We start from the raw sequence: 23370 nt of genomic DNA, 5'->3' as shown, positions 1-23370 counted from the left end.
TTTGAAATTTAAAAAAAAAAAAAATAACTTCTCTTGGTTCAGGACATGCCAAGCACAGTGAGAATTTCTTAAACCATAGTCATTCTCTTTGTTTATTCTGTATCCTTTCTTTTGGCTGGGTGATTCATCATCAGATTTTTTTTTTTTTTTTTTTTTGAGACCTGTGCTTCCTCAACTTGTTTTTTCAGTCAGAGGCATGGTTTCAAGTATCAGTATCGTATTGATCATATTGTATTAGTATCGGTTGAGATCGATCTCTAATCCCTGTTTGATTTGGATCGATCAACCGCATTGTTTTAGGGGTAAAATAGTAAAAAAAAATAATACTTTTTAGAAAAAGCAAGGGCATAAGCTATTGATACTCACTGATCTGATCTAATTTGGATTGATATTGCTAATACCAATATCAATACCAACATCGATACTGATACCGTCTCTTAAATCCATGGTCAGACTTGTTGAACACTTGAGAGAAATGAAGGTTTGGGTGCATTTTTTTTTCTTCTTTCTATTCATTTGTTGGTAACCAAACATAACCTTAAAGCTTCGATCAGAATCTTATGGGATACCCAGTGCTTTATGTTGTATTAAATATCAGATTTGAATAATAATCTGATTGGATATTCTATCTTTGCTACTATTTGTTACAGAAAGTGGTGTTGAAGGTATCAGTACTGACGACAAAGGCAAGCAGAAGGCCATGAAGGCAGTCTCTAGTGTTTCAGGTATCAATTCCATCGCCATGGATGTGAAGGAGAAGAAAATGACAGTTATAGGGGAAGTGGATCCTGTGTGTATCGTGGGAAAATTGCGCAAGTCCTGGCACACAGAATTAGATTTTGTTGGGCCACCGAAAGAGCCTGAGAAGAAGGAAACCACCACCACGGTTACGGAGATTGTTAACGCATACCCTCCCTACCATGTAGTCGAGACTGTTGCAGAAGAGAATTACCCCAGTGCTTGTTGTGTTATCTCTTAAATACCCTCTGTCTCTACACTAGCTCTGTGAGAAAGCAGTGCTCCCCATATTGCGTGGTTCTTCAACATAGTTCGTGGTACAAGCGTCAACCTTGATTTAGGGACTTTATTCACGCTCAACGGGTATGTGATTGATTTCTTTCTATTATTCATTATTGTATTCTATACACTATAGGTAATTCAAATGATTCTAGGATTTAGAATCACTAACATTCACTTGAAGCTTCTTCGTACAGTTGGGGTCCTGGGAATGGTGGGTTGGTTGATAGCTCTTCAATTTGCCACTGTTTACTCTCTCTCTCTCTCTCTCTCTCTCTCTCTCTCTCTCTCTCTCTCTCTCTCTATCTCTATATATATATATATATATATATCGAGAGAGACTTAGATCACTGTTGTTGGTCTAAAGCTTCGGCGTTGCTTTGATATCATGTTGAAATATTTTCAACTAAAAAGTTTAAACTATTACTTGAAGGAGTGGAGTGAGACTAATATATTAAGTCATCAAAGATCCATAGTTACCAATTTATATAGATGGTGTGTTGACCCTTTATTGAAATGGCAATGGGTAGCCCTATTGTATCTATATATTGTTTCCTTTTTGTTTACAATAAATTTGATGTTACATAAATTGTACTGGGTAGCCCGATAATTTTACTAAATGTTTATAAATAATAAATTAGAATACAAACATAATTCACCTTGGTCTTAGAAAAACTCGATATTTATAAAGTATTTCTGTTGATCCTTCAACTTTCCTTACCATACCCCCCAATTTTACCTTCAACAACTTCCGGATTTTTATTTCAAAGCAAACTTAATAATACTAAAAATAGTAATGAATATTTACATCATATCCAGATTTTATATTCGTTTAGTTGGATAGAAATGTAGTAGATAATTACAATCGAATAGACAGATGACTTTTCCACGACAAAGTGGGTCTCAAATCTTGGACTAGTGTCTTGTCGATCTCTTGGAAAAATCTTGAATGATTCCTTAAGAATCACAATAATTCTTTCATCTATTTAATTAAAAGAAATATATATATATATATATATAAATTAATAATTTCTTTCATCTCATGGTGGCATTATAGGTTGGATCCATGCTGGGATCCTCACCCCTCCTTTCTAGAACTTTCTCTATCATACATATCTCATCATCTTATCTTTACCGCTTACGTTTTTCCTTCGTTGGGACAGAAAAGTGAGAGAAAATATCAATCGACTAGAAGATGACTTTCCCACGTTTAGAAGCTTATTTTGATTTCCCCAACCACATGTTCTCTACTTAAGCGGTTGTTTGGGAAGCCCTTTCTCTCCTGTTAGGTCTTCGCTTTGTACTCCCTCCATGCTTGGTTATGTTATCTTCCATTTTGACTGATAGGTGCTTATTGGATGCTTTCCGTCAGCCACTTACTAAGGATATCCAAATATATTGTTCAAACTTGCTTGGACTCTACTATCTTGTCTCTTGGAAACCATTAAAGGCTTCCTCAAGAATAATAATAATTCTTTCATCTCATGCTGGCATAATAAGCTGGATCCATCCTCCACCTCTCTTTGCATTCATATCCTATGGTGTCATAGGTTTTCTGTTTCTCTTTTTTGTTTCATATCGCCATTTCAACTCCATTTCAACCCACAAATAGAAATTAGTTTTTCTTTCACTTATGGTGAGGGGAGAATCTCTTCATTATAAGATCTAACCGTTCTAGTCTTATTGAACTGAGAAAGGGTATTTTTTTGGGGTGGAGTGTGTTAGTATTTTTATGTGGGTTTAACTGATACCGATTGATCCATTGGGCCCAAGCAATTATATATCCACTCTGATTAGAAAACTCCTAGTTCAATCTATTGTGGGAATGAATAAGGGTTTTAAGGATTCTATTATATATAAAAACTAAAGGTTGCATGTGTGAGTATTCCAAGGGTCAAAGGCTGTAGAAGATTTTAACTACTGAGATTTCATTGTGTAGTTCTTTGTTACAATTTTCATAAGACTAATTTTCAAGCACATGGGAGAGAGTTATGTGATCAATACTTATGGGACTTCTAAACTTACAAACATGTATTCTACTCCAATTGATTATCATGTATGGGGTAAATATATATGTTTGTTTGTTCTTGGTTCAGGGACGACACCCATGATTAATCATTTATGATTGATTTATGATTCTTGTATTCTAACATCAATGGGATTATTCATATGCTTATATGGTAAAGAATCTCCAACAGAGTGGGGCTCATAAAATAGAAGATGGGATTTAACAATACACCTAGAATCCAATCATATTCTTATATTATGAATCTCTTCACCATGGGTTAGGAGAAACTTAACCTTATCTATAACAAGTTGATTTTCGTTTAATAATTGCGTTTTGGATGAGTTCAAATATTTTAACACGATAGGACCTAAACGTAAAAATGATACCAATATAATACAAAGAATGACAATTTGAAAAAGGAAAAAAAGGAGATAGTCGTTGGGAAAGGGGGCCGGATGAATCCTATGAAATTCAATATTTTGAGTATAGGCTATGACTAGCTTGTACTCTCTTCCTTTTGGTTGAATTAAAATAATTTAGTGAGAGTTGATTCTTATCAATATCAATATTGACATCATTCTAGTAAGATAATATTTTGTAATATTTGTCGAGGCTCAAACTTTTGTAGATCCAGTCTAGATGTGTAGTGTCCATAATGTCGGTTACCCATGCATTATTTTTTTATTATTATTTGATATCACTATTCTATATGTAACGGAAATTGTATTTCCATATCCCTCACCTTAGACTCCCTCTCCATATCCTTAGATCTTATGAAAAATATTGTAATTAAAATAATTTGTTTAAACAATAATGTCAATATAATTTTTTTGGAGGAATTCTTATACATGGTGGATCATATGATAATAAAACTTAATATGATTTATGATTTATTTAGGATTTCGTTAATTATTCTAATTGTCAAAACTACCAATAAATGCCAAAATACTTTCTAACCTTAGAAACTGTTAACTTAAGCTTTTCTTGCCAAGTATATGCTTAATTTTAACATTTATTATTCATCTCCATTGTTTCACACTTGTTTATTGTATATTCAAAACCAAGCCTAAACTCAGTTACACAACTTCTTTGGTTCTAAATTAAACACTTCCAACTTTTGTCAAAAGATAGTTTCTGATTAATCGGACTTCATTGCTCAATTCGATCAAATCTTACGTTCTATCATCGGTTTCGTCTGACTAATTCCTTTATAACACAAAAGGGGTTATACTCTTAGTTATTAAATTCTCCAAATTATTCGCGAATAATTCAACCGAATAGAATTTTATCGAATTTTATGAATAATTTGGTCCGAATCCGTATCAAATAAAAAATTTTGAAAAATTCTCGAATTTTATAGACTTTTTTAAAATTCACGAATAATTCGACTGAACCGAATTTTATCCGAATTATGCCCGAATTTTATCCCATTAAAAAAGAAAAAAAAATTATCTTGAATAAATCAATAAACCTTTAGAAAATAGTGTGATTCTTATGCATTTATTATCCTAATGTTACCTTTCTTCTTTTTCCAACAAAAATCGACAAGGCTTATATTTTCTGAGGTAATCTCTCACACTTCTATAAAAAAAACGAAAAAAAAAATCTCACCCCATTTTGGTTTGACTAATTCTTATAGTCGTTACTCTCTCTCTAATCTTTAAGGTGAATATGCATGGTGGGTGACGTGGGTCTAGCTGAATTTGTGCTCAGTCCCCCCTCTCAGTCTCTTTTTTTCTGATTCAATTATTTGAGTAATAAAAAATGAATTTAGAAAAAAAAAAAGAGCTAAATATAATATTTCTATCTTTAAAATTTAAAATTTTAATTTTTATATCATTTGTATGTTATGTACATATGATAATTGATAGATAATATGAAACAAGTATTCAAAATATTAAAAATAACATTTGAATTTTTTGTCCGCTTTTTATTTTTGTAAACGAATAATTCTCGAATCCGAATCCGAACTCTAATTTTATTACCTCCGTTTTTTTTATCGATATTTTGACCGAATTGTTGAATTAATGAAACGAATTAATCCTAATAATTATTCATTTGAATAATTCCCGAAACTGAATTTAATAACTATGATTGTACATAAACACCCTCGTATGGGGAATGCTTCCACTAGTCCCATTGTCCAATTGGGTAGCAACCAAAAAGAAAAAAATAAATAAATAAGGAGTGGAGAAGAAGAATGTTATCTGATTGGATGACCCCTAAAGCACGCAAGAGCATCAACAATGGTGAACATTTTGTATTTCACATTAATGAGGTCATCATTTCCCCCCTCTATTTTGGGTGTAGGGGCCATACAATCAGATAGTATTATTTTAGGGAGAAGGAGAGAACATAGAGACGCTAGCATACGCTACACAGTGGAACAATAATTGAATCCCTTAGAAAAAATAAAATAAAGAGGACCAGTAATGAATGGGCTCAAATTGTCTATAAGGAGCATCTGGACAGACGCATCAAAGGATTTTCATCCACCTGATGCTCACTGCACCGATACAGTGGCTTCTTACGAATTTCACGCATCATGAACAAGTCTAGATATATATACCCACATGGGTAGTATTTCCCAATGAAATATAATCTTCCTTGTTTATGACTATGTTGATTAGGATGAAGATTCTACTTCAATGGTAACTACCCATTTAGGGAGGACGCCATGTTGATAGAGAGAATCCAAACTCATCATGAATTTTTCAAACTGAGATCAAGATTTGAGAATTTGGTATTGGAAATCAGATGGAACAAGGGCGATACTGATCCGATCGAACAGGATAAGACAAAAATACGTTTCAATTAAAAAATCCAGAGAGTATCCGCCATGAATTGAGATCGATCAAAGTCGACTCCCATCCGATTCGATTCAGAAAAATTATTTGGATTAACTAAAATTATACTACGGTTAACGTGTTGATCTCTCAGCATAGACGTGTAAATTGGTCAGAAAGGCTGAACTCCCCTCAACAGTACGACTGGCATTTACTGACGTAATTGTTTGACGCCACTGCCGGAATCACACTGGGTCCCACGAAGTATATTTAAAAAGGCCAAAAATGATGATGGACCTCCATTAGATGTACGCCACGTGTTAATAGAAGATCCAGGTAGAATTATATATATAGAAGTCCGCACGAAAATTCTGTACAGAAAACACTGATTGGCCTGGCCGAGGTGCATGTGAGGACCCTCAGAAAAATTTTCCACAGAAAATGGTGGCGTGCTTGACTTGTAGTGACGGCCAAGTCAAGATGTGAGAGAGAACTCCACATACTAAGAGTGCTCTTATTTTATAAATCGAGAATTAGAGCAGAGGCAACACTAACACAGTTCTCATTCTTTGAGCTTAATTGGTCTCTCTTTCTATCTCCTTCCTTTTGGTGTTTCAATTCATCGTGTCTGTTTCTTCTTTTCATCTGTGCTTTATTTTGAAATTTATATAGATATGCAGGTTAGTTTTTCTCTCTTGGTTCAAATTCATTTCAAATGATTCAGTTTTAATCAATTCTTACTGAAACCTTTCTCTGGATACCCACTTTTCCTGATCTCTGCTTCTATTTGTTACAGAAAGTGGTATTGAAGGTAGAATTATGTGATGCCAAAGCCAAGCGAAAAGCTATGAAGGCGGTCTCTACTATTCCAGGTATCGAATAGATTTTCCTAAATTTAAGCTTTTCTGAGGGGTGAGTGTAACATGTTTTGGTTTTTCTTGTAGGAATTGATTCCCTCGCCATGGATATGGAGAAGAGGCTAATGACAGTGATTGGAGAAATGGATCCTATATGTATCGTCGGGAAATTGCGAAAGTCTTGGCCGTGCACTCAGATTGTTTCTGTTGGGCCAGCGAAAGAGCCTGAGAAGAAGAAGGAAGAAACCAAGAAACCAGAAAAGAAGAAGGAAGATCCCATCCCCGATATTGTCAAGCTTGGTTATTATAATCCCTATCCCTCCTACTATGTTGTTGAGACTGGGACTGTTCCAGAAGAGAACCCCAGCGCTTGTTGTGTTGTCTCTTAAATTGGGAGGATTTACATGAAGCTCCTCCCTACAGTTTGGGGTCATGGGAATCATGGCTTGGCTGATAGCTGTCTCCTGATAGCTCTTTGATCAAGGGTATGCGATATAGACATAGAATTAGATCTGTTTAAAGTTTAGTTGCTCAGATATCATGTTGAAATAGTAGCTCAAAAATTTAAAAGATTAGGGAGTGTAGCTCAACTTACATATTAATATGAGATCCATCATTTCCATAGTAGGAATGATTCTCTTAATTTTTATTTATTCATTTATTTATTTTTAAAGGGTTGGAGACGAATCGGCCTATTTTTGCAGTAGATGGAATTCAAGACATCGTACCCCCAACATGGGGTAGCCATCCTCTTCTATGTGTGTTGTTTTCTTATCCGATCCAATCTATTCCATGGCTGCAGGTGGATTTTTTGCTAAAAGATCAATTGTATTAAAAAAAAAAAAATTTCTTTGAAATCTGAAAAAAAAAAAACCTACACTCTTGACTAAACCCCTACCTTTGGCATTGTCATCAGTAGAGAAAATAGACAAGAAACCGCTAAGGAGAAAAAAAAAATTCAAAATTAATTAAATCAAAATCTTGCTGTACCCTAATTATCAAAGAGAAGGTCTTCATGCATCTCCTTTAACTCGGAGTCAATATTCATTGTGTCTTCATACTTTGCCGGCGATTGGGCGCTTTGATTCTCTAAAGTTGTATTTGTGGTTTGTAATGGGTTTTCCATATGCGCATCATAGTTGCCATGAATTGACATGTTATATGGCACCCTATCTATCATTATGGGTTTAGGTACAACTATTAGTTGCATTATTGGTTAAGTGTCATTTATACCATCGAGTATATGATACGGACATTTATTGGAACTATTGGAAGTATACCATCGAGAATAGCATAGGGACATTTATTGGAACTATATATTGGGTGTAGTACTCTACAATCTACATGATTGGCCACAAATATAAATGAAAAAAATATATATTCTGATTAAAGGGTTTAAGGAATGTGTTCCTGGAAATAGAAGCTATTTTTTTTTTTTGGTCGACAGCCAGTCAAGATTTATTAGAAAAAAAATGAGAGAAGGAGCAATTCCTACCAACTAAAGAAGGTTTTAAAAGGAGTTGGGGCCACCAAATTCTATAAAGTTTGAACTCTTTTTTATTTTATTCCCCAATGCAAGGAAATGAGCCAAGTGGAATTAGGGAATTTGTTTCCTTCCCCTCTTTCGTTTTTTTGCTAACACCAATATGAACGTGTAGGAATCCTAAAAGGAAATTTTGCCTTTTCTAGGCCGCACCAATATGGATTCATACACAATACCCACATCATAATTGAGAAAAGTTTGGCTTTATTTTACTGAAGAGGACTGATGTCATTTGCCAGTCATTTGCCATTACTTGATAACAATTGACATGCTAGCTTCCCGTGTCATCATCCCTTTTAGGTCTCGAAGTTTTTCATTCCTCATTTTAATTTTACATGTTAGCTTTTTCCATCAGGTCACCTACCAAACTGACCATATATAGGGGATAAGGAGGAGGTTCTTTAAGCAAGTGGACAAGGTTTTAAGTGATATGGTTTTTAGTATCAGTATTTGATCAATCATTATCAGTTGTATAAGATGGTTTTGTTCATAGTGAAATAATATTCTACTGTATTTTAACAAATTTACCCTTTGTCCGTATTGTATCACAGACCTAATCGGTATCAATATGGACCATTCAAATATCAATTCCTAAAACCTTGTAAGTAGCATAAGGGAGTACATCAATGAGATGTGATAAAAATTGTTGCACAGAGAAGGGCAGTGAAGACATTTTATGTGAAAAAGAAAAAGGTCGACACAGCATAATACAATTGATATGTGTTGATTGCAAGGATTTAGGGGATGGTATCGGTATCCGTAAAGACCGATACCAATCCAGATCAGATGGGATTGGTAAGTATCGGTCTATTTTACCCCTGATTTTTATAAAAAGTACTATTTTTTTTTCTATTTTACCTCTGAAACGATCCGGATAACTGACTTGAAACCATGGTTGATTGGGACCGATGCGAATACTGACAACAATTTTTAAAACCATGATCCTAACTGCTTAGGTGCTTAGAGAATTTTTTTCTTCAATAGATATATACTGCATGATATCATATGACATGGATATCTCTCTTTTTTTTTTTTTATTACATTCTAAGGAACTATCCAAGGGGACTTTACTCACGCACACTAGAGGGGAAGGGTGGGATGACAGGAGTCGATCCTTAGACCTTCCACACTCTTGAAGCTTGCTCTACAAGCAGGAGCTGCAACCAATGCGCTATGCATTGGATTCACTGACATGGATATCTCTCTATCACCACCATCGACTATACAATAACTACAACTTTCTTTATAATAAAGGGTGTTGATAAGGTGAAAAAAGAGTAAGATTATATATCTATTGACACGGGAGTTAATTGAAATGAAAATCCCAATAATAAAAGAAATAATGTGTTTACGAGCCTCTATCTATCAACAAATTTTTTTTTTCTTGTCTTTGCATTCCAATCTTGGCCTACATATATTATTCTCTCTGTGTTTTTTAACTACATATCTTATTCTCCATCATACATAGCTAAAGCCCAATCTACAGAAAATCAAAAGTGTGTATTTTTATCCGCTAGTGAGTGTGACCATGGGATTGGTTTGTCGGATTATCATTACACCCCATCTTTCTTGATGAAGCCGAAATTACCCCTCTTCAAACCAATATGGATATTCCTTATCACGCTTGATTGGACCATTTAGCTTCTAACACTCTCTTATCTATAAAATTTAGCATATGATTAATCTATGACACCATTGAAACGTGTTTAATATTTTTGTTAATTTAGAAGTTTAGAGGTTCTTACAACATCATGATGTTTGAATATTCCTTGGAGTTAGGCCATGTTTGGCTTTTTTCAGAATCACGTTTTATTCATATATAAGAATCAGAATCGTGTTTGAAACGTTATAGAATGATTTGAATGCTAAGAATGAATTCCAGAATCAAATCTAGAATCCGAAATTAAATTTGAGGCCAATTCTTGTATTCTGTCCCTTTTTCTTCATGCTGATTCTTAAGGCCTAAAGAAATGTGTACCAGACTAATTCCAGTTGAAGGATAAGCTATGTCTCTTGATGTAAAAATAAAGGGATAAACAATCCTGGGGTTGTTTACGCTTAGATACATGTGGATGTGAAAAGATCATGCTATTTAGATCGACCTGATATTTTTGCCAAAAAATAACACGGGGGAACACGGCCGATCTGATGTAAGAAACGAGCCAAGATGTGTGACCACATTGATTTAACTCTCTGAGTCAAGCCTTCGAAATGGACGGTTGGTGTGTAGAACAAATGGTGGCTGGGGTTCCTTGGACGGCCAAGGCGTACGTCAACATATGAGATTGAGAAGGAAAGACTTCTAGACAGGTTTCCAACTCAATTTTCTCTGTCGTCATCTCTGCCTGTTGATTTTTCCTCTTTAGTGCTGTATTATAAATCCAGCATAGAAACTATCTTTTTTGTTCTGAGAGTCCGCACAGTTCCATTCTTGGTCTCTCTCTGTCTTCTTCCTTGTGTTTCATCATCTCTGTTCCAGCTTTATTAGAGAGCTCTGCTTCCTTAGTAGTTCAGATATTTGAGAATCAGAGAGAAATGAAGGTGATCAGTTTACTCTCTTTAGCTCAAATTCAGTTCAGATATTTCATTTTAATTAATTCGTACTGTTTTATACTTTTAAAGCTTTTGATGAGAATCTCATGGGATACCCACTTCATGTAAGATTTGAATATCACGTTTGAATATTAATCTGATTGGATCTTCTGATCTCTGCTACTATTTTTTACAGAAAGTTGTGTTGAAGGTAGAAATATATGACGACAAGGCCAAGCGGAAGGCCATGAAGGCAGTCTCTACTATATCAGGTGTCAATTCCATTGCCATGGATATGAAGGAGAAGAAAATGACAGTGATCGGAGAAATGGATCCTGTAGTCATCGTGGGCAAATTGAGCAAGTCTTGGTACGCGGATATAGACTTTGTTGGGCCACCACCAAAAGAGTCTGAGAAGAAGAAGGAAGACAATAAGAATAAGGGAACCAACGCAGAGCCCTTTACAGTATACCCGGGTGGCTATAATCCTTACTACTATGTCCAGCCTGTCCCAGAAGAGAATCCCAATGCTTCTTGTGTTATCTCTTAATTGGGAGGATTTACTTGATGAAAAGCTCCTCTGTACAGTTGGGGTCCTGGGAATTGTGGGTTAATTGGTTGATAGCTCTTCCATATTGTTCATGTGTGTTTACCCTCTGGTGAAGTAGTAGAAAACGGATCAGGTTCTTCTATGAGAATCATTCTCGTACGATCTTGATCCATACATGGAATTCACATTAAAAAATACCATGTGTATGGATTAAATCGCACGAGAATGACACATGTACGAGAATTTGATCAACACTCGAAGTAGTAATGGGTAGCCCTCTTTATGTGTGAATTGTTTCACCGTCTTGTTTAATAAATTTGATATTTCTTGTAAGAAAAAAATCCCATGACCCTGCGACCATGGATTGACTGCTGTAATTATACGTTCACTCCACCAATCTGAGATTATACAAGAATAGTATATTATTTTTTTGTTTTTAGGGGGATGGTTGGGGGTGTGAACCCCTTGGGGTGCATGCCCAAATATTCTCAACCATTCGATGCTCACCACACTTCACCGCTTGAGGATGTGAACTCGTGGTTGAAATGATCATTAGGACCCATTTTCCACACTAGTACCAAAGGAGTATCGTCTCTCTTTTTCCTTTCAATGCCAAACCGGAGTAGGTATACCTAAGAGGGTAGCTACTCCACCGTCCAACATTTACATCCATTGTATAAGTCGTTGCCAAGAATGATTATTGATCCATCCACGGCAAGTCGGCAAATCCATGATGGAGATGTTTTGAGAACAATTGTTGACTTCTCCATAATCATTTATTCATTTAATTTCTCTATTAACCTTATGGAAGACATTAGGCCTGGTAAAAGATTCCAGCTTAGTATTCGAATTTTCAGGTACATTTGGTATTATATTTTTGGTGAAATTATGAAAGCGTTCAGGTTTTTCCAGAGTAATGTTTTTGAATCTTCGATATGTTTTTTTTTTTTTTTTTTTGGTAAAAGATATTCTATTGAGAAGCACGTGTAGGGCATGTAGTTGGTGGGTTATAAAGGTCCATCAACCACGGAGTGGAGAGTGGCCAATCTGTCGTACACTGCATGGATAGGGCCTTTCGGGCTAGGCCAATCTTCGATATGTTAAGCATGGTTTCTTCCAAAACAGAAATTTCTCGACTAAAAGTATTTTCTTAGAGAAAATGTTATCTGAGCAATTGGGGTAGGATCACTCTTCCAAAAAATGAAATTGTATCGAATGAATTTGGATTGAAATTGTGAATGTTTTGATCCGATTGAATCTAAGGTTTCTCTTAGGGGTGTCAATTCGTGGCCCGACCCAACTAAATCGATCGAGACCGACCGTTTATAGATCGGCCTGGCCTGAACCGTTTATTAAACGTGTCGAGCTTGAGCCCGACCCGTTTACAAACGGTCGGTCTCGATTTTGCTACTTGGACCATCGGGCTCCCAATCGAGACCGATCAAAATCGGACCGACTCGACCGGTTGACTCCCCTAGTTTCTCTTACCAGGTCACTGGGTTTTCAAATCCTAGAGTCTGATTCTAGGATTTCTGAGACCAGTTCCAATCTGATTCAGAACAAATCGATTCAATCTCTAATTCCAATTTTCATAACCCTAGGTAGGATTGGCTAGCGGACCTCTCTATTTGTCTCTCTCCTCTTCACATGAAATGATTTCGATGCCACACCAGTTTCGCTACTTCTTTCAAGAAAAAAAAATGGGTTTAAGAGGACTGATGTCGTTTGGCTTCATTTCATAGAAATGATTGATGCTCGCTTCTCCACAAGGTGAATGGGACTTATAGAGTTCCTTGCACCATGTATCATCAATATATCAGATTCTTCCCTTGTCATCAATCCCTTAGGTCTCAGAGTTTGTCTCCCATAATTTTTAATATCGATGTTGGCCAAACAAATAGTGATTCCTAAAAACCCTATAAGCCGTATAAGGGAGTATATCAATGAGATGTTATAAAAGTATCATAGGCCAAGGGTAGTAAAGTTACTTTATGCGAATTGGAAAGAAATAGACATAGAGTCAGAGAGGTATTAGTGTATTCTATCTATGGTTTCAAAAATTGGTATCAGATCAATCGCATTGATTGAGATTGATACGATATCTAGACGATCCTTGTCGGTGGAACAGTTCTTAATACACATACGACGGTTTTTAAAACCATGATCCTACTTGCCTCGGTGGTCAAAGAATCTTTATATTTAATAGCTATATACCGCATGATGTTATCTGCCATGGACATCTCTCCATCACCACCCCCACATAAGGATGTGAATTTGTAACCGAAATCGTTTATTGAAACCAAACCGATCCATTTACACCAAAACCGCAAAACCGTTTAGTAAATGGTGCGGTTATGGTTTCAAGTTTCAGGCTGATTAGCTAAACGGGTCGAGTCGGTTTCAACCGCGGAAGCCGTTTGTTTCAAACCGAATTGAAACCATTTAAACCGAACCATTTAAAACCATTTAAACCGTTTAAACCGATCCGATTAATCCCTATAACAATTAAATAAAGAAGGAGCAGTAATCCATATAACAATTAACAAATAAATTAAATGTTCATCCTGCTTTTGTATGATTTATTGCAATTCAGTTCAAGTTTAGGCTTTAGATCATGAACTTGTAATCCATATATGTTACTATGTTATTATGTTATCATAGATGGGGTATTTGGGTTGAACTACCTGTCATTTTAATATTTTATGCTGTAGAAGGCTGGATTTGGATTTGTATGATATTAGTTCTAAATATTTGAGAATGACCATGCAAAGAAATAGCACTAGATTATCAAATTAAGACATACCATTGTTAATATAGAATCTCTTATTTGTGGTTGCCAATTATTTTTTGATAAGCACATGATCTTCAGTTTAGAGATGGTTGCAAGTTATATCAAACCGATTGTGAACCGGTTTACAAACCGTATGGAATAAATTGAAACCGAAACCGTTTAAAACCGTGAAACTGACACCGTTTAGAAAACGTAGAAACTAAAACCGTTTACTAAACGTTCACAGTTTCAGAAAGTGGAACCGTTTAGTAAATGGTGCAGTTATGATTTTAGTCAAATAAATATGAACCGAACCAATCTACACCATTTAAACCGAAACCAAACCGATTAACACCCTTACCCCTACAATACAACAACACCACCACCACCTTAAATTTTTTTTTTTTTTTTAATAAATAAGCATGTAAGGTCATTCTACTAGATATCAAGAGAGAGAAAAAAAAAGTATGATTACAAATCTATGACTAAAAACACAGGTGTAAAGATATAATAAAGCCATAATATAAGGGAAGGGATGTAATTTATTTATGAGAATCAGAATCATGTTTGAAACACTAAAGAATGTGCTAATACTGAATTCTAGAATCAAATTGAGGTCAATTCTCGAATTCTTTCTGTTTCTCTTCATGCGGATTCTTAATGGCCTATTCACGGCTATAATCCAGGAAGGTGACATGAAGCCATTCAATACTCAAGTTGGCAAGTTCAATTACTAGATTCTTTTTTAGTCAGGCCAAACTAAAAGGGATATTCTCACTCGTATGGCTATGGATGCATTGAATTATAACCATCAGAATTGGATCAAATAAGATACAAATATTGATTATATGAAAATTTATAATAGAAAAAAAATCATGTCAATCTATCATGGAAATGCCTAAATTGATAGGGGCACGAAAATTCTAAGAAGCTTCTTGCCCATTAATTTATAATACCATTTTCGTCTTATATAAACACAAAAACCGCCCCTTTATCGTACGAGAGGGAACCATTCTAGTGTGTATGCATGTGGGCTCTATGTAAACATCTATTGGTGAATTTACTTAGAACTAAATTCAAAATATAAACCCAAAAGGCATTCCTTGATTTGGAAGTTTCACCATAGATGATGGAGACATCTCATCTACTTCTAGAAGATACATAATGAGGCAAAATTTTTATAGTTTTCACTTTTGAAGACCGATTTTCTAAACCATGGGATATTAGTTTTTTTTCTTTTGAGGGGGGTGGTGTTAAATTTTAGTTATCAATTCTCAATTTTCACTAATATTTTTATATAATCATAGATCGAAGGATGTCTTTCATTATTTCCTTTCGATGCCAAACTTTATTAGTGGTTAAGCAGTCGGGTTCTAGCGTAAGTTCAGTAAAGATCAAAGGTTTGACCCTTTTACTTTCAATTTTCTGAATATAATACTAAATATATTAATCAGTAATAAGTATGGCTAGGTAGCCCTTTTACTGGTCCCTCGTGGATCCGTTGCATTAGTTGATGCCAAGAGTTGATTATATATTGACCCATTAGGAACAACCCCTTGATGGTGATGTTTTGAAAGGAATTGTTTACTTTTTCCGTAGTTTCTCCTACATCCATTGCATCATGCTTAAAGGGTTCGTGATTTTTGGTTTCTCCTCTGATTTTCATAACCCTAGGTAGTTATGCTACCACCTCTCTCTCTCTCTCCCCCAGGAGATATATATCGAGACCAATATATCATACCAATACTTAGAATCTTGGCTGATGCCACAATGACCTACCTGTTGTATACTAATTCTAAACTACTCTACCGAGTGTTTCAAAAGTTTCATCCAAGTGATAAAAGATATGAGTAAAAAGATTTTTATTGAAGTTGATATGAATGATCAAAAGTGGAGTTGTTATGTTCAACTTTATGTCACCACTTCCCTAGTTCCCCCCGGCCCAAAAACACAAAAACAAAGAAAAGACCATGAAACTTGGCTCAATATATGAGGGGAAAGAGAATCTTAAACGAAAGTTTAATCCTAGCATGAATTTATGTGACAGATCTTATTTAGTTGGTAAAAACTGGGCTGTTATTGTAGGTCACATAATATGACCAATGTTGATTGTATAACAAATATCTTAGTTGTTCACTGATAAGCCGGCGCTCGTAGGGATACACGAAACAGATTCGTCCATCTACATCAGAGTTCAGTCACGAGTCGTCATGATAGGCTTATTTTATGACGATGAATGATATTGATTTAGCTTTTTGTCAGTTTGGCTTTATTTTATAAAGATGAGCGGTGGGGTATATGAATACGATATGTAAAATAATTTATGGAGTTTCCCTTTCCCAATAAAATATATGCTTCCCCTACTTTAATTAAATGTAGTTCTAAATCCATTCGGATCAAAATCGAACAAGGCCGATCCCGATTCTCATCGTTTGGGAGCAGTCAATTCCTGTTTGGTTGTGAGGGAGATGCTTTGGATACCTAGGTTGAGGTGTTAACCGACTCATTACTAATCTAAACATTGGTTTCAACCTATACTGGTCCAGATCGGCCAGTCATTATGAGGGTTAGGTCAATCCTTCAACCCTTTATTTTGTAGATTCAGCTCCTCTTCAATGCGTCACGATTGAAAGGATATGGGGGTGCAAGCTTGGTTCCTCCCAACCATTCAATCTGCGTTAGACAGATTACCACATTGGAGAGGATCCTGACCGCTGATTTGGCTGTCCATGTGATCAAAATGATTTCCACGACCCTTCTACTAGACAATCTCAAATTGTAATCAGCTTATGCTATATAAGAAATACTTGCTAACCAAAAATGTGCTGCGTGACCAAATAAACTTCACAAAATACTCAAAATCTGTAAATAAAGCTGTAAGCCTCACTGATGGACCCACCACACTAGGGTAGAATGGGTCATTCAAATGGTTGCCATTCGGCCCATCAAACAAGTTAGGGTAAAACTAACCTGGCCTGGCCCCCAACTTAAAAAGTGTTTCGAAAAACTGACCATGGGCCTAAGCCCTAAACTCTTTCAAACTCTATTAAGTAATAAATCCACCCACAATGTTAGTTTTAGAAACATGGGCTCACAGTGATGTGATAAAATCATGGGATCCAAATTCATCATATACCTTATCTAATATAATGCAAATTTGGCGACAAATCAAGCACAAATTCCAAAAATTTTAGAATTAGAATTGGTGAGACAATTTTGTGGAAACAAATTCCAAACATAATTCTGAAACTTTTGAAATTAAGCTAAAATCTATGATTCTAGAATTATCCAGAGACTCGGGAACTCAATCCTGCTTCTTAGATTCTCAAGCCTTGGTAGAAGCAGTTCCTGATTTTAGTAGCAACTGTTTATTAATTTTGAATCAAAAGCAAAGCTCATTTTCTACAATTGCTTTATAAAATTGACTTTTGAAATATTTTCAAATCATTAGATTCATAGATGGTGGCGAAACTAAATTGCATTAAATATTAAACCACGAATTGATGACAACACGTTCTACTTAATTTACTTAATTTGATGTTAGATCAAACACCAAGAAACACGAATAAAGAAAGACAATAGATCCGTACGACACAGAGATTTAACGAGGTTCACACACCAGGGTGGTGTGCTACGTCCTCGGGCGAAGAAGAAGATGATTCACTATGTAGAAGAAGGATTACAATCTAGCAGCGGCAAGGAAGAACTCGCCCTGAAACCCTAGCTTCGTGAAAACCCTAGAATACAATGACTCTCAACAAGCAACAGTACATTATATATATATATATACTCCAAATAGCGGTTCGACCCATCGGGTCACGGTCGATCCGGTCGAACCATACCGCGGGGGCATAGCCCCCGCACCCCCATACGAGATCAGTGATGGGCTCCGGGCTTGGGCCTATCTCTGCTTCCATCACAGATCTCAGAAAAATTCCCATTCGGGTCGCCACCAAAATATGTCGGATCGGGTCAATCTTCAAAACGGGTCAAGAATTCGAGACACACTTAACATTTGACCACTAAGTAAACATTACATGCGTGTCAGTTAAAAGTTGAACATCTAGATGCATTTTAGAATTCTCGCTTTCAAACTTTGAAGCCTTACCTTCCTCCTCATTAATTTATTTATATATATTTTTTTTTTCACTAACCATGGGCACCTAGGTTTCTTACGTTATGTGAATTCACAATGATCCTATAACTATAAGGACCGCCCCATAATTATATAAATCAAGTCATATCGGGGTTGAATGAGAACCATTCAACTTTCACCTAAAATATTGAAGAACACTAAATAACCCGTGTAAGTGATCTCGATGAGATAAGAGGAGTTGAGCTTAGAACCACATGCTTTCTAAGACGAAAATTCTTTACCAACTTGAGTACTCGTTGAGATTGATTAATTTATTTATAATTATTAACTTATTTATGATTGAAAATTTTAGATTGACTTGGAGTAGAATTGGGTGAAAAAACAGAACCAGCAGGATTGCTGATCTTATTATGGTCGTAAAGCAAGCTACAATCTAGTGGTAATTGTATAGTAGCTTTGCATTCCACCTCACTCTCTCGTCTCTAAAGTCTAAAAGCAACAATGGTTGATGTGTAGAGCCAGTGAGTGGATGAGGAATAACGGAGGCAGAGAAAAGAGGACATGATGGGGAGAGAGAGAGAGAGAGAGAGAGAGAGGTTGAGGCAAGGAAGCGATGGAAAGAGGGAGAGACATCCGGGAGAAAGAAGGGAGGAGAAGATGAAAGGTTTCAACTTTCAATGGGTTACAACAAGCAGCAGGAGAGAGACTCTGGTGAGAACTTCCCTCCTTCATAAAAAAACATTTTCCCAAACTATTCCGTGACAGTAAGAAGATTGAATTTTTGCAAGACCCGTAAATATGTTTTTTGGAAAAATTACTTGATTATCCACTTATGGGTTTCCTTTTACAAAATTATCCACAAAAAATTTCAATTAATAAAAATACCCAAAATTAATTTTTTCTCTACAAAATTACCCACTTAAAGTTTAAGTTAACAAAAATACCCAAAATTGAGTTTGGGTTTACAAAACTACCCACACAAAGTTTTAGTAATAAAAAAATACATGATTATATGTGGAAGATGAAGACTCACTATTTTGGGTAGTTTTGTAAATCCAAACCTGATTTTGGGTATTTTTGTAAACCAAAACTTTTTATGGGTAATTTTGTAAAGGGAAACCCAAAACTGGGTAATCATGTAATTTTCCCAAGACTCTATTAGAAAAAAAAAATAATAAATAAATAAAGGAAAGGTACCCGACAATGGACTGGGTGCTTTTATGACACCCAATAATCAATCTCGATCACTCACTCTCTTCAGTAATGAGTAAACAAGTCTGGTGGTTATATGGTCCCTCATGTCATATCCCAACTCCTATGATGTGGCAACATCATACTCTTTTTGGAAGGCTTCTTATATTGCGTTATCTTGTTTTATTTATTTATTTTTATTCGAAGAAAAAAGTGGGGGAAAACATCAGAAAATCCTGTGGGGGGTGGAGGGGGGGGTTATAGGTGAAACCCTCCCAATTCCTAATCAAGGTTTTTTTGCACAGAGCGTCTTTCGCTATGTTCTTAAGTACATACATATGATAATCATTAGCCTTTGTGACAACAAAAGTACTGTTAGTCAAAAAATGATTCAACTCAACACGACGAGCCAAAGTAAACCAAGGCCAGGACAACAAATTGTTAGGTTGTGATAGAGTGTCTAGACCATTCACATCACTCCAAATTTCCGGGACCTCCCACCCTTGCTTTTGAGCTTCTTTTAGTCCAAATAGAGCCCTTGCCGTGGCCGCTTTAGTAACCTCTCCTATCATCAAGTAGTTAGCACAAAGGAATAAGCATTCTTGATTATGGAAAATAGCAACAGCCCATCTAGACATAGCCCTATCAGTATCAGAAATAGAAGTGTTTATAAGGATGAATTTTTTAAAATCAGTAGGTCCTGGGTTCCAAACTATAATTTGGTCGATGAGTGATCGGTTTGGGTATTTTCATATGGGTAGTAAAATTAACCCAATAAAGGATCTGGTCCAAAGTATTTTTTTGGGTCTGGTTTCTCTTTTCTGAAGGTTACAAGATTCCTATGCTTCCATAGAAAGTAACATGTAATAATGAAGATCGAGAAAAAATATTTCAAATCACATTTATTCAACTCATGCTGATGAAAGAGATACATTATGATAGAAGAGAAAGATGAAAAATTCAAACACTCGCTTCAGAGGCCCAAAGGGTCAGCAGCCCAAATACGTTTTGAGAATTCACAAGTGAAGAAAACATGGTGAATGTTCTCCATTCCACTTGAGCATAGATCATAGACTAGGTCAAGGTCCTTCCAATTATGTAGATGGGCTTTGGTAGGAATCCCATGATGAGCCAAACGCCAAAAGAACAATTTAAATTTGTGATGGATTTGAAGACTCAAAAAAAAATCGCCACCATTGAGAGCAAAGTGATGAGCATGCACACCTTTATGGCAGTCATGACAATCTGTTAGTAATTGTTGTTGAAGAAAACGAGCTGCAATCTTAGTAATAAGAGTGCCTGATTTAGAGATGTGACACCACCACCTATCTTCGTCTTGTGAAAAAGGAACCTCAAAGACAATGGTGGCATAGTTGGGGAGAAGAGCGTTATTGACTAAACTTCTATTCCAAGAGTTGTTAGTGAGACACATGCTGACTTCATCAAGAGAGGAATAAGAAATGGACTGAAAAGGCGTAAGCAGGATTGTTTTATTTTTAAAGATCCATGGGTCATGCCAAAAGAAAGTAGTACTTTCATTGCCAATTTTCTTTGAGATGGTAGGAAGAATACTTACAATTGCATTCCAGCAAGGAGAGTCTCTGCATTTCAAAGTTTTAGAATAAAAAATTGACATTCGAGGAAAGTATTTAGCTTTTAGAGATTGAGCCCAAAGGGTATTTGGATTAAAGAGCATTCGCCAAGCCAATTTCAACAAGAGAGCTTGGTTCTGTATTTCAGAACACCGGAAGCCAAGACCACCATTCTTCTTTGGATGACAAAATCTATGCCAACCAATCAAGTGGGTGTGTTTATGTGATTCCGAATCATTGTGCCAAAAGTGCATAGATATATTGTCAATTTTTCTGCAAAGTATTTAAGGAATCTAAAACACATCATTAGGTAGGAAGGAATAGAAACTAAGACCGATTGATAACGACAGATCTTCCAACATATGTAGAGTAATAGATTCACAAATCCAACCTCCTTGGCACAGGCATAAGGTAATGCCATATATTCCCTTGGAATGACTCGAAAGAATTAGAACAATTAAATTTTTATCAAAGCACTGCCACATCATGGCTTTGGAGCATAGTTCCTTTTATAGAATATTCATAATCTTTTTTCTCTTGACTTCATTTTTGTTTAGGCCTACTAACTTCGTGGTTCTTCGTATGGAACAGTTGACTCATGTGGCCATGAACAAATAATCTAACCTTTCTATCTCTAATGGTCGATAATAATGTAATCAGATTTTTATATTATTAATATTTATTTCTTTCTTTTATGTAAAAAAAAAATCAAGACCAGATTATCATTTTTCATTAAAAAAATCTGGATATATATATATATATATATATATATGACCAAGTATAATTACCGTACCCCTCTCTCTGTACTTGTCACTGTAACATCTATATTACATAGTAATCAATAATTTAGTACTTATTAGCCTTGAATTTCATCCACTTAACTATCCTATTTAGAAAGTTGAAAGTGATGACATCGATCACTCGTAATTAATTAAACTTAAAATTTTCATCGTTTTTTGCCATATTAATGGTTTGTTTGGTTGGTTTTACGTTCAATGTTATTTGTGAGCTGAAGCAGCCAACAATTCTACATCATCCGGCCCCTGCATCTGTACCCCACCACCTATGACCACGACCACTGGTCCACTAAGTTGTTTGTTACTTTTGTTGGTATTCAAATTAGTTTGAGTAGGAGTTCGACTTATCTCTGGATCCTTTTCTTGCCTTATGTCTTCTTTTGGCCACTTAATAGTCTCATCTCAAGAGGTGAATCAATAAAATTTGTATAAGTCTATAAAATCCACGCGAGCTTAGATTAAGAAAAAGTTGTCTAGGGTGAAGTAAATCAAAATAAAATAAGAAAGTTAAAATTTTTTTTTTTAAAACCCGTTAATATTTTCTTTCTCCTTATTTTGACGAAAAAAAAAAGAAAAAGAAAAGAGAGAGAGAGAGAGAGAGAGAGAGAGAGAGAGAGAGAGAGAGAGAGATTTTGGCTGTGTCACTAAACATACTTGGCTTTTGGGAGGGAGGGAGGGAGGGAGGAAGGAATGGGAGATAATATGGGTGGGAGAAACAAATATGGGTGGTTGAGAGGGGAAAGTGGTAAGATTTGTCTTACTAGTTTCAGAGAATTTATTTATGTTAATAATTTACTAAAAAATTAAAAATGTACACTAAATAATAAGTGAAAACTCACTTGAATAGTTTTGCCTTGATAAGCTTATCAAATAATCATGTGATAATTTCGTCCCTTGGAGACAATTATATGCATTCGTTGGAAGTAAAATGTATTGATTTTACTTCGTCATGCATTACGCTTCTAATCATTCAGAACTAAGAAATGGTCTATTGCAATGTTCTAAAAGGAAGGAGCAAATAGTATAAGGAAACTCAGAATGATAGAATGTTTAGTAAAGTTAAAGCAATACGAGTGGCTCACAGTTAGTTACTAATCTATATAACAATGGAATATGATGTTTTTCACAACCATAAGATGAATTTAAGTCATTAATTTTTATTTTTTATTTAGAGAAAAAAAGGCAGTCAACCTAGATTCGTGTCTCTCTCTCCTTCCATTAGAAAAGTTCCTTATGCCTCTCCCATCCCATCCCATCCCATCCTTTGTATTAGTTGAGTTGTTAGTTCCAGGAAAGCCGGCAGTATACCTAACATTTTCCTTTTTATTTAATTTAATCAATTTGTGTTCATTCCGAGTTTGGAGAATGGACATAGTAATGTCTACAATGTTGATATACATACCTAGATATACATGGGATGATTCGCATCATCTATCCACGTGGTAGAATAGACGTCTTTTGATGCTTTGAAAAATAATATTCTTCTAACAATAATAATTCAATTTCTATAAATATTAAATAATGTATTTTTTTGGTAAAGAAATATTAACTAATGTTTTACTTGTATTATGATTTTTGAATCTTCTATTAACTTAGGGGAAAAAGGAACCATCTTATGGTGCCATGTTTAA

The 23370-nt window shown here is 35.5% G+C and overlaps 3 protein-coding genes across 3 annotated transcripts; all 3 read left to right on the top strand.

Annotated features, from left to right (window-relative positions):
• Positions 1-650: 650 nt before the first annotated feature.
• On the top strand, positions 651-979 carry LOC122067935 (heavy metal-associated isoprenylated plant protein 39-like; the record flags this gene model as incomplete). The annotated part of the gene is made up of 1 exon (XM_042631772.1): positions 651-979. A coding segment is annotated over one exon (329 nt), but the record flags the coding sequence as incomplete, so codon positions are not given.
• A 5221-nt stretch (positions 980-6200) lies between these two features.
• On the top strand, positions 6201-7295 carry LOC122067936 (heavy metal-associated isoprenylated plant protein 39-like). Its single transcript, XM_042631773.1, has 3 exons — positions 6201-6491; positions 6608-6683; positions 6756-7295. Exons 1-3 carry the CDS (start codon positions 6486-6488, stop codon positions 7055-7057), a joined length of 384 nt encoding a protein of 127 aa, XP_042487707.1. The 5' UTR covers positions 6201-6485; the 3' UTR covers positions 7058-7295.
• A 3267-nt stretch (positions 7296-10562) lies between these two features.
• On the top strand, positions 10563-11634 carry LOC122067937 (heavy metal-associated isoprenylated plant protein 39-like). Its single transcript, XM_042631774.1, has 2 exons — positions 10563-10752; positions 10940-11634. The coding sequence occupies exons 1-2, from the start codon at positions 10747-10749 to the stop codon at positions 11291-11293; spliced, it is 360 nt and encodes a 119-aa protein (XP_042487708.1). The 5' UTR covers positions 10563-10746; the 3' UTR covers positions 11294-11634.
• The last annotated feature ends 11736 nt before the right edge of the window (positions 11635-23370 follow it).

Source organism: Macadamia integrifolia, unplaced genomic scaffold (assembly GCF_013358625.1).
Source record: "Macadamia integrifolia cultivar HAES 741 unplaced genomic scaffold, SCU_Mint_v3 scaffold3246, whole genome shotgun sequence".
In the NCBI taxonomy this organism is placed as follows: domain Eukaryota; kingdom Viridiplantae; phylum Streptophyta; class Magnoliopsida; order Proteales; family Proteaceae; genus Macadamia; species Macadamia integrifolia.
This window is presented reverse-complemented; position numbering and strand designations above follow the sequence as displayed.

Excerpts from the sequence above, each read along its gene's own strand:
- LOC122067936 (XM_042631773.1), top strand. Across the intron at positions 6,684-6,755 it reads GGCGGTCTCTACTATTCCAG|GAATTGATTCCCTCGCCATG; the intron begins GTATCGAATAGA and ends TTTTTCTTGTAG.